At 45.4% G+C, this 12340-nt stretch overlaps 1 protein-coding gene across 1 annotated transcript in view; it reads right to left on the bottom strand.

The window, feature by feature from the left end:
• The window catches only part of LOC130297299 (polycystin-1-like), a 396912-nt gene extending 386476 nt beyond the window's left edge, over positions 1 to 10436 (bottom strand). Inside the window, exons 1-2 of the mRNA XM_056549607.1 lie at positions 10286 to 10436; positions 9620 to 9835 (exon numbers count right to left, since the gene is read on the bottom strand). Coding sequence (XP_056405582.1) covers positions 9620 to 9835; positions 10286 to 10436 — 367 coding nt within the window. The remainder of the gene's footprint in view (positions 1 to 9619; positions 9836 to 10285) is intronic.
• Between the last annotated feature and the right edge of the window lie 1904 nt (positions 10437 to 12340).

Genomic DNA, 12340 nt, shown 5'->3' with positions numbered 1-12340 from the left:
AATTCAGAAATGGCAGTCATCAAGAACCGTGGAAGTTTAAGCAAGATCTGGAAGACCAAGAAAAATATCAGACAGAACAGCTCGCAGGATTGTGAGAAAAACAATTCAAAACCCACGTTTGACTGCACAATCCTTCCAGAAAGATCTGGCAGACACTGGAGTTGTGGTGCACTATTCCACTATAAAGAGATACTTGTACAAATGTGGTCTTCATGGAAGAGTCATCAGAAGAAAACCTCTTCTACGTCCTCACCACAAAAATCAGCGTTTGAACTTTGCAAATGAACATATAGACAAGCCTGATGCATTTTGGAAACAAGTTCTTTGAACCGATGAGGTTAAAATTGAACTTTTTGGCCGGAATGAGTAAAGGTACGTTTGGAGAAGAAGGGGAACAGAATTTAATGAAAAGAACCTCTGTTCAACTGTTAAGCATGGGGGTGGATCAATCATGCTTTGTGGTTGTATTGCAGCCAGTGGCACAGGGAAAATCTCACGAGTAGAAGGAAAAATGGATTCAATAAAATTTCAGCAAATTTTGGATGCTAACTTGATGCCATCTGTGAAAAAGCTGAAGTTAAAGATAGGATGGCTTCTACAAATGGATAATGATCCTAAACACACCTCGAAATCTTTGGGGGGATTACTTCAAGAGGCGTAAACTGAAGGTTTTGCCATGGCCTTCACAATCTCCTGACCTCAACATAATTGAAAATCTATGGATAGACCTTAAAAGAGCAGTGTGCATGACAGACAGCCCAGAAATCTCAAAGAAATGGAAAACTTTTGTAAGGAAGAATGGGCAAAGATACCTCAAACAAGAATTGAAAGACTCTTGGCTGACTACAAAAAGCGTTTACAAGCTGTGATACTTGCCAAAGGGGGCAGCACAAGATATTAACTCTGCAGGGTGCCCAAACTTTTGCAAATGCCTTTTTTTGTTTTCTGTTATTTTGAAAGTGGAAATAAAATCTGACTTTTGTTGACATATTATAAGAATGTCTAATCTGTAATTTGATGCCTTTTGGAGATTTTTCCATCTTTCCTTGGCTTCTTTATGCACATTAATACACATTTTTACCTGGGGTGCCAAACTTTTGATCCCCACTGTACTTATAGCCAAGGAAAATCGTAGCTCACCAAAGTATAAAGTGCAGAATTCAGTGCAGTTTATTCCATTTCACACAGTGTTACAGAGCAGGCTACGTTCCGTCGCCTCTCATGCTTGACAAAGATGAAGTAAGGTCGCTGAAATGTTGCTTGCTCTACAACGCTGTCTGGAATGGAATAAACTCCACAGAATTTTGCACTTCTGGGGAGTGCACTTGAAAAATGACTGAGATGTTTGTCTTGCAGATGCTGCAGCGATGGGTTTTTGCTGGAAGAAGTCGTCATGGTGTTCTGAGCCAGAAAGAAAGAGGATGACGCCGACCGTAAAAGACTTGAATTGTGAGTCAGTTAATGTAACTGTATGTATATTATTGCGCACTACTGGGGTCTGATCCTGGGGTCTGTATTATGTAAAGGGGGATCTGTATTATGTATACAGATCTGTATTCTGTATTGTGGTTGGGTAGTTCTGGGGTCTGTATTGTGGTGGGGTCTGATTCTGTGGTCTGTATTATGGTGGAGTCTGATTCTGGGGTCTGTATTATTGTGGGGGTTGATTCTGGGGTCTGTATTATGGTGGGTGGTGATTCTGAGGTCTGTATATGGTGGGTGGTAATTCTGGGGTCTGTATTATGGTGGGGTCTGATTCTGGGGTCTGTATTATGGTGGGTGGTGATTCTGGGGTCTGCATATGGTGGGTGGTGATTCTGGGGTCTGTATTATGGTGGGGTCTGATTCTGGGGTCTGTATTATAAAGGTCTGAGTTAAAATGGTTGATCTCACTGTAAGGTCCTTACAGCGAGAACAATATATAGGGACAATTCTGTAAAAAACCCACCCTGTGACAAGCCACACTCAACAAACCACACCCACAGCAAGCCACTCCCACAGCAAGCCACACCCATGGTGCTGGAACACCAAGCGACTTTGAAAAAAATTTGGGCACAGCACTACCAAAAGATTGCCTACCCCTTAAATAGAACATAACTTGTACTGGACATATTTGTATACTTCTATTTTTTTATGTACCCGTCATTTAACAAGCAGTATTTGAAGAGATTTCAATGATGACCCTGATATTTGCTCACAACGTATACTACAAGTTATATAATTATAACCACATTACTATCATTTTACGGCTCTAAAACATCTTTATTTTATTTTCCTTTTAATGTTTAAAAAGGAACTCCCGTTTGTAGAAAAAAATGTACCCCCTATCCTAAGGATAGGGGATAAATGTCAGATCTCCTGCACTGTGCCTCCGCTCTCTGTATGAAAAGATCTGTGTTGACCACAACACGAAGCTGCGGCTGATACGCTCCCTCCATGCATCTCTGTTACTCAGGTAACATTATTACAAGCAGATGAAGCCAAATGAGTTCCAATGCCAAAGGTTGCCTTAATTTCACACTAGGAGTTACAGTTTAAAGGATAATAACAAAGAAAGCATAATCTTGCAGTGTTAATTTTTTTCGCTGTGTAATCGGTTTTTCTTTGAGTCTTCTGCAAACATACTTTGTTCCACTTTAATTAAAAGGTTGAACTTTGATTCAGAAATAGACAGCACAATTGTTTTTTTTCCAGAGGCCTTTACAGACCTGCTCATACAAGTAATATGGATTTTCCATTAGTTTTTAACACAAATGGACGAACTGGAGTTGAACATTTCTGAGGAGGATTATGACATAGTAGGTATAACAGAGATGTGGTTGGACGATAGCTGTGACTGGGCGGTCAACATACAGGGTTATAGTCTATTCAGGAAGGATCAGACAAAATGGAAAGGGGGAGGAGTTTTTCTTTATGTAAAGTCCAGTCTGAAGGCCGCACTGCAGGAGGATATATGGGAGGGAAACAATAATGTGGAGTCATTATGGGTAGAAATATATGGAGATAAGAATAAAAAAATTCTGATAGGGGTTTGTTATAAGCCACCAAACATAATGAAAGTGGCAGAAGATCAATTACTGAGGCAAATAAACAAGGCAACAAATCAAAATGATGTCATAATAATGGGGGACTTAACCCCTTAAGGACCAGGCCATTTTACACCTTAAGGACCAGAGCATTTTTTGCAATTATGACCACGGTCACTTTAAACATTAATAACTCTGGAATGCTTTTACTTATCATTCCGATTCTGAGATTGTTTTTTCGTGACATATTCTACTTTAACATTGTGGTAAATTTTTGTGGTAACTTGCATCCTTTCTTGGTGAAAAATCCCCAAATTTGATGAAAAAAATGAAAATTTTGCATTTTTCTAACTTTGAAGCACTCTGCTTGTAAGGAAAATGGATATTCAAAATATAAAAATGTTGGTTCACATATACAATATGTCTAATTTATGTTTGTATCATAAAATTTATGAGTTTTAACTTTTGGAAGACACCAGAGGGCTTCAAAGTTCAGCAGCAGTTTTTAAATTTTTCACAAAATTTTCACTCACTATTTTTCAGTGACCAGTTCAGTTTTGAAGTGGATTTGAAGGGTCTTCATCTTAGAAATACCCCACAAATGACCCCATTATAAAAACTGCACCCCCCAAAGTATTCAAAATGACATTCAGTAAGTGTTTTAACCCTTTAGGTGTTTCACAGGAATAGCAGCAAAGTGAAGGAGAAAATTCAAAATCTTCATTTTTTACACTCGCATGTTCTTGTAGACCCAATTTTTGAATTTTTAAAAGGGGTAAAAGGAGAAAATGTTTACTTGTATTTGAAACCCAATTTCTCTCGAGTAAGCACATACCTCATATGTCTATGTAAATTGTTCGGCGGGCGCAGTAGAGGGCTCAGAATGGAAGGAGCGACAAATGGTTTTTGGGGGGCATGTCACATTTAGGAAGTCCCTATAGTGCCAGAACAGCAAAAAAACACATGGCATACCATTTTGGAAACTAGACCCCTCGGGGAACATAACAAATGTAAAAAAAAAAAATATTTTTTTACCTAAAATGCTTGGTTTCCCCAAAATTTTACATTTTTAAAAAGGGTAATAGCAGAAAATCCCCCCCAAAATTTGAAGCCCAATTTCTCCCAATTCAGGAAACACCCCATATGGGGGTGAAAAGTGCTCTGCTGGCGCACTACAGGTCTCAGAAAAGAAGGAGTCACATTTGGCTTTTTGAAAGCAAATTTTGCTCTGGGGGCATGCCGCATTTAGGAAGCCCCTATGGTGCCAGAACAGCAAAAAAAACAAACACATGTCATACCATTTTGGAAACTAGACCCATCGGGGAAAGTAACAAGGGGTAATGTGAACCTTAATACCCCACAGGTGTTTCACGACTTTTGCATATGTAAAAAAAATAAAAATTTTTTTACCTAAAATGCTTGGTTTCCCATAAATTTTACATTTTTAAAAAGGGTAATAGCAGAAAATACCCCCCAAAATTTGTAACACAATTTCTCCAGAGTACAGCGATACCCCATTTGTGACCATAAACTGTTGCCTTGAAATCCGACAGGGCTCCAAAGCGAAAGTATTTGAGGCCTAAATTAGGGACTTGCATAGGGGTGGACATAGGGGTATTCTACGCCAGTGATTCCCAAACAGGGTGCCTCCAGCTGTTGTAAAACTCCCAGCATGCCTGGACAGTCAGTGGCTATCTGGCAATACTGGGAGTAGTTGTTTTGCAACAGCTGGAGGCTGCGTTTTGGAAACAGTGGCGTACCAGACATTTGTCATTTTTATTGGGGAGGGGAGGGGGGCTGTGTGGGGGTATGTGTATATGTAGTGTTTTTTACTTTTTCTTTTATTGTGTGTTAGTGTAGTGTAGTGTTTTTAGGGTACAGTCACACGGGTGGGGGTTCACAGTAGTTTCTCGCTGGCAGTTTGAGCTGCGGCAGAAAATTTGCCGCAGCTCAAACTTGCAGCCGGATACTTACTGTAAACCTCCGCCCATGTGAGTGTGTTCTGTACATTCACATTAGGGGGGGGGGGGAGAAACATCCAGCTGTTGTAAAACTATAACTCTCAGCATGTACGGTCTATCAGTGCATGCTGGGAGTTGTAGTTTTGCAACAGCTGGAGACACACTGGTTGTGAAACACCGAGTTTGGTAACAAACTCAGTGTGTTGCAACCAGTGTGCCTTCAGCTGTTGCAAAAGCTACAACCCCCAGCATGTACAGACAGTGGAAGGGCATGCTGGGACTTGTAGTTATGCAACAGCTGGAGGCATACTACTTTGGCTAGGGATTGTAGCTATGCAAAAGCTGGAGACACACTGGTTAGCTACTTAACTCAGTGTTTCACAACCAGTGTGCCTTCAGCTGGTGCAAAACTACAACTCTCAGCAGTCACCGACAGCCAACGGGCATGCTGGGAGTTGTAATTATGCAACCAGCAGATGCACCACTACAACTCCCAGCATGCACTTTAGCTGATTGTGCAAGCTGGGAGTTGTAGTTATACAACAGCTGAAGGTACACTTTTCCATAGAAAAAATGTGCCTCCAGCTGTTGCAAAACTATAAGTTCCAGCATGCCCATAAGGGAATGCTGGGAGTTGTGGTGGTCTGCCTCCTGTTGTTGCATAACTACAGCTCCCAGCATGCCCTTTTTGCATGCTGGGAGCTGTTGCAAAGCAACAGCAGGAGGCTGTCACTCACCCAACTGCTGATCCACGCTGCAGGTCAGTCCCTCACCGCCGCCGCTCCTGGGGCCCCGATCCCAACAGGGACGCCGGGGATCGGGGTCCCCAGCTGCGGGGGTCCTCTTCCCGCACCCGATCACGTCCTCCGGAAGAGGGGCGGAGCGGGTTGCGGGAGTGACACCCGCAGCAGGTGCCCTGATTGGTCGGCCGGTAAACCGGCCGACGAATCAGGGCGATCGTGAGGTGGCAGCAGTGCCACCTCATTCCTGCTGGCTATGGCTGTTCGGGGCCATCAAAGCCAGTAATTCCGGGTCACCGGGTCACTGGAGGCACGATTGACCCGGAATCCGCCTCAGATCGCTGGGCTGAATTGTTCAGCGATCTGCGGCCATCGCTGACATGGGGGGTCATCATGACCCCCCTGGGCGATATGCCGCGATGCCTGCTGATCGATATCAGCAGGTATCGGGCACCAACTCCGCTCCAGCTGGCTGCGGGGGGCCTGGAATGGACAGGACTCCTACGTACTCCTACGTCCTCGGTCCTTAAGGACTCGGAAACGGGGGCGTAGAAGTACGTCCATTATCCTTAAGGGGTTAAACTATCCTGACGTAAACTAGGAGACTGAGACCTGTGAATCTCATAAAGAAAACAGGTTTCTGACTATAGCTAAAGACAATTATCAGTCCCAAATGGTGCAGGGTCTGACCAGAGGGGGTACCCTACTAGACTTAATATTAACCAACAGACCTGACAGAGTAACTAATGTGCAAGTAGAAGGACACCTAGGAAATAGTGATCATAATATAATACATTATAACTTGTTCTTCAATAAGGGAATCACTCGAGGGGCCACAAAAACAATGAACTTTAGGAAGGCAAAGTTTGATTGACTCAGAGAAGCCCTTAACAATATAAAATGGGATAATGTCCTCAAAAAGAACAATACTGACACTAAATGGGAGACTTTTAAAAATATCTTAAATTCTCACTGTAAGATGTATATACCCTATGGGGGAAAAAAGGGTCAGAAATAAAAGAAAACCAATATGGATAAATAAAAACGTTAAGGGGGCAATAAATGACAAAAATAAAGCATTTCAACTACTAAAACAGGATGGCAGTGAAGAAGCACTAAAAAGCTATAGAGAGAAATTTCAAATATGTTAAAAAAAAAACAGATAAAAGCTGTAAAAATAGAGACAGAAATACTCATTGCCAAAGAGAGTAGAACTAACCCCAAAATGTTCTTTAACTATATAAATAGCAAAAAGGTCAAAAATGAAAGTGTTGGCCCTTTAAAAAACGATGAGGAAGAAATTATAAACAGGGATCAGGAAAAAGCTAATATATTAAACTAATTCTTTTCCACTGTATTCACTGAGGAAAATAAAATGCCAGGTGAAATACAGTGAGATAAGGTAAACTCCCCAGTAAAGGTCACCTGTCTAACCCAGGAAGAAGTACAGTGCCACCTACAAAAAATCAAGATAGACAAATCACCAGGTCCAGATGGCATTCACCCCCGTGTTCTAAAGGAATTAAGTAATGTAATAGACAGACACCTATTTTTAATATTCAGGGACTCTATATTGACAGGGCCTGTTCCCCAGGACTGGCGCATGGCAAATGTGGTGCCAATATTTTAAAAGGGGTCAAAAAGTGATCCCGGGAATTATAGACCTGTTAGTTTAACCTCTGTTGTATGTAAATTGTTTGAGGGTTTTCTAAGAGATGTTATTTTGGAGTTTCTTGATAAAAATAAATGTATGACTCCATATCAGCATGGCTTTATGAGGGATCGGTCCTGTCAAACTAACCTGATCAGCTTTTATGAGGAGGTGAGCTCCAGACTGGACCAGGGGCAATCGATGGATGTCGTATATCTGGATTTTTCCAAAGCATTTGATACGGTGCCACATAAAAGGTTGGTGGAAAAAATTAGAAGGATTGGGCTGGGGGAGAATGTGTGTAAGTGGGTAAGTACCGTATTTATGGGGGTATACCACGCACCGGCCTATAACACGCACCCTCATTTTACCAAGGATATTTGGGTAAAAAAAGTTTTTTACCCAAATATCCATGGTAAAATGAGGGTGCGTGTGTGCGCGTGTATACCCCGATACAGCCCCAGGAAAGGCAGGGGGAGAGAGGCCGTCACTGCCCGCTTCTCTCCCCCTGCCTATCCTGGGGTCTAGAGCCCTGCTGCCGGCCCTTCTCACCCCCTGGCTATCGGCGCCGCTGCCCGTTCTGTCCTCCTGACTATCGGTGCCAGGGGGAGAGAAGGGGCAGCGGCACCCATTGCCGGCGCCGCTGCCACGTTGCCTCCCCCAATCCCCGGTGGCATAATTACCTGAGTCGGGTCCACGCTGCTGCAGGCCTCCGGCGTGCGTCCCCTGCGTCGTTGCTATGCACGGCGCGGCGCACTGACGTCATGCGCCGCGCCGTTCAGCGCATAGCAACGACGCCGGGGACGCATGCCGGAGGCCTGCAGCAGCGCGGATCCGATTCAGGTAATTATGCCACCGGGGATGGGGGGAGGCAACGGGGCAGCGGCACCGGCAATGGGTGCCGCTGCCCTTTCTCTCCCCCTGGCTATCGGCGCCGCTTCTCTCACCCTGGCTATCGGCGCCGGCACCGATAGTCAGGGGGACAGAACGGGCAGCAGCGCCAATAGCTGGGGGGTGAGAAGGGCCGGCAACAGGGCTCTAGATCCCAGGAAAGGCAGGGGGAGAGAAGCGGGCAGCGACGGCCTCTCTCCCCCTGCCTTTCCTGGGGGTGTATCGGCGTATAACACGCACACAGACTTTAGGCTAAAAAATTTTGCCTAAAAAGTGCGTGTTATACGCCGATAAATACGGTAACTGGCTCAGTGATAGGAAACAGAGGGTGGTTAATAATGGTACTTATTCTGATTGGGTGACTGTTACTAGTGGGGTACCACAGGGGTCCGTCTTGGGTCCTGTTCTATTTAATATATTCATTAACCCCCGGGGTTTTTCCGTTTTTGCATTTTCGTTTTTTCCACCTTACCTTTAAAAAATCATAACTCTTTCAATTTTGCACCTAAAAATCCATATGATGGCTTATTTTTTGTGCCACTAATTCTCCTTTGTAATTATGTCAGCCATTTTACCCAAAAACTACCGCGAAATGGGAAAAAAATCATTGGGAGACAAAATTGGAAAAAAAAAAAAATTTTGTAATTTTTGGGGGCTTCCGTTTCTACACATTTTCAGTAAAAATGATACCTTATCTTTATTCTGTAGGGCCAGACGATTAAAATGGTACCCTACTTATATAGGTTTGATTTTGTCGTACTTCTGGAAAAAATCATAACTACATGCAGGAAAATTTATATGTTTAAAATTGTCATATTCTGACCCCTATAACTTTTTTATTTTTCCGCGTATGGGGTGGTATGAGGGTTCATTTTTTGCGCCGTGATCTGAAGTTTTTAGCAGTACCATTTTTGCATTAATAGGACTCATTAATTTTATTCATTTTTTCATTATATAAAAAGTGACCAAAAATGCACTATTTTGGACTTGGGAATTTTTTTGCGCGTACGCCATTGACCGTGCGGTTTAATTAACGATATATTTTTATAATTTGGACCTTTCCGCACGCGGCTATACCACATATATTTATTTTTATTTACACAGGGGAGGTGTTAAGTGAAGGTTAGCTGGTAGAGCTAACCTAATTTGTCGGAGGAGTCTGGGCGTGATTTAAGCAGAGACCACGACTCCCTGGTCTCTGCTACAACATCGTCTCGCTTCCGGGTGTCAGCTTCCGGTCCCGCACTCTCCTCAGGCAGTGATCCGAGTTGTCAGGTAAGGGCGCCTGGTTTGAATTCTTTTTCAGCGGGTTTTTGCAGGTCTTAGGGCTCGGCAGCCCTCGATTCTTACCTGACAAGCGGTCAGGTCCACGGCCGTAACCAACGCGAGGTACACATATACAGGCGGCACAGGAAGCAGCCAGGCGGCACACGCACGTGAGTTTGTTGACATCCGGCAGGTCACGTGGGCTGTTGGGGACGTCGCTCCGGGTGCTTAGGAGCCTGTGCAGCGGGCAGCGCAGGGCTGCGTTCGGGAAGGGGACTTTCTGGAAGGTCAGTGTATCGTCTATCAGGGCATAATAAGCCCAGCGTGTTTAACTTAGGAGGTGCGGCTGGGTTCCGTCACCAGGTCTGGGGTGTCCGCGCCGGCGCAGGGCTCGCCAGGGAGAGCGGAAGCCACGCTGGGGTTCCTTGTACTGGCATGGACGACTAGGGAGGACTAGGGTTTGCGCCAGCACCGGGACATGACGGGGCTGTTATATTTGCCTCCTGGGCCCCTGGCTGTGCGGGCACGGATCACTGGTAGCATCCTGGGGGTATGGCATGACCCAATCACGGGCACTGCTTGTTGGCTGGCAGGGGCATCAGGATCCCAGCTTCATGATCAGCACAGGTTGTTGCATTTGGGGGGGGGGGAGATTGCTTAGGTTGAAGGTGTTTTGTTTTTCCAATGTTGTGGACCTATAGCCGTAAGGAGTGGCGGGTAGGAAATGCTCACTGGGTGGTGCGTTCTCACCTTGCGTGTTCTGCTGCGTATTTTCCCGCCCCTTCATTTCGGGGGGAGCAGGGGCGCTGCGGCAGATGCGCAGCGCCCTTATGTCACTATGATAGTATGAGCATTGGGTAAGAGGTCGGCCTGGTTTTAGCTGGCCTGGTTTAGTTAGCATGATTCTAGATCTCGCTGATATTATTGGTCATCTTGATTACACATGCTAGTTTCTCGCAGTCATGTCTTTTCTGGGCACGATAATTACGATTATATCGGTCGTCAGATTAAGTGATGCTGACATAGCACGTTTACTTTATTCATTTCAGGTTCCGTCCATCGAGGGTACCACTTCAATACATTACTTCACCGTCCTTAAACAGTGCTAGGGCTTCTAAGTACGTACTGTTGATTATTTCCGCACCATCTTACTTTATAGGTTACTCTTCTATCCCTTTCTGGGCGTTGGAAGCAATTTTCTGGTTCAACTCCAAGGTAGCTGTCCATTGGTATACAATTTCTTTTTCTCGCACGTCTCGGAGTACCACACTGGGTAGCAGCACAAATTCTTTTTTTCTTTCCCTTAGCTAGGTCCAGGGCACGTTTTGTGAGTATTAGGGCTGAAAAATTGTTTATTACTCGTTAGGGTGGTTATTTATGGCTAAGTGTGTATTGGAATGCATACATGGGTATGTGTGCATGCGTATACATATATGTGTATATATATATGTGCACGTATGTGTATATACATATATATGTCGGCACAGTTATGGATAACGGTAGATTTGCACTGAGGGAAGGCCATTCTTGCACGTTTGTCATAGGTATCGAGGTGGATTGCCGAGTCAATCCTCGAATCCTTGTACTTTTCTTATAGTCACGGGATTGTCAGTAGAGGCTGACTGCCCGCGGCAGTCCTCGCGTCTCGTCATCTGACGTATTGTCACATATAGTTCACCAGTCTTGTCACACGCACTCCCTGAGGCTGATTGTCTCGTCAATCCACGTGCCCCACGTCGTTTATCTTCGGTAGCACCAGTTTCTTTAGTTCAGGTTACTCCTGACGGTACGTTATTGTCTTTCAGGAGATGTCCTACGTCGCAGATAGTGTGGAAGGGGCCGCTGCCCCTCCTTCCACTGCTCCTCCCTCACCAGCAAGTTCTTCGTCTGGCAGGAATGCGATGACGCTTAGGTCATGGACCATTCCTAGAATTATGGCCGAACTTCGTCGTCGGGGAATTCTGTTCCCTGCCACGGCAAGGAAAGCTGAATTATTTAGGATCCTGAATTCCCACGAGACTCATAGCGTCCACAGCCAAGAAGATCGTGATCCTGTATCTCTTGTACAGATCCATAAGCTATTAAACCCATTGTCCACCTCAATGAACGAGATGCAGGATAGGTTGACCGCTCTAGAGTCCCGTCCTTCTGCCACCTCCTCGGCAGCACCCCCGATGCCACGGTCCCTCATCAACTGCAGGAACCTCCACGGCCGTGGGCACGGCAGGTTCAGGCATCGGCACGCCACCAGTGGCAGCCCCCACTCTGTCAGGACCACCGGTTGTGTCTAGCTCGGGAGCGGTCACACCTACCCCCGATCCCTCTTCCGGGTTAAGTTCCGCAGGTACATCCTCTCAATCAGTCAGCCTCATCCCGGCACATTTTATACCTGAAGCCATCAGGAGAGACATCCTCGAAGGGAAAGATGTTAACTTTGCTTCTCTCCTGGTGGCTTCTCAGGACATCCTTGACAATAAAACCTTTGCCTGCAGTGAGGTTTCAGTTGTTGTTAAGGCTAGGGACCCAAGACTAAACAAGAAATTGAATATTCCCGAGTTTGGCCTGGCCTTTGGTCTCTACAGAGATGTCGTTGTTACGCCGAGCGCTCCGGGTCCCCGCTCCTCCCCGGAGCGCTCGCAGCGTTCTCTCATTCGCAGCGCCCCGGTCAGACCTGCTGACCGGGTGCGCTGCAATATTACTCCCAGCCGGGATGCGATTCGCGATGCGGGACGCGCCCGCTCGCGATGCGCATCTCGGCTCCCGTACCTGACCCGTTCCCCGTCTGTGTTGTCCCGGCGCGCGCGG

The sequence above is a fragment of the Hyla sarda genome, chromosome 13, assembly GCF_029499605.1.
Source record: "Hyla sarda isolate aHylSar1 chromosome 13, aHylSar1.hap1, whole genome shotgun sequence".
Taxonomy (NCBI): domain Eukaryota; kingdom Metazoa; phylum Chordata; class Amphibia; order Anura; family Hylidae; genus Hyla; species Hyla sarda.
Note: the sequence above shows the minus strand (reverse complement) of the source record. Positions and strands in the feature narration are given on the sequence as shown.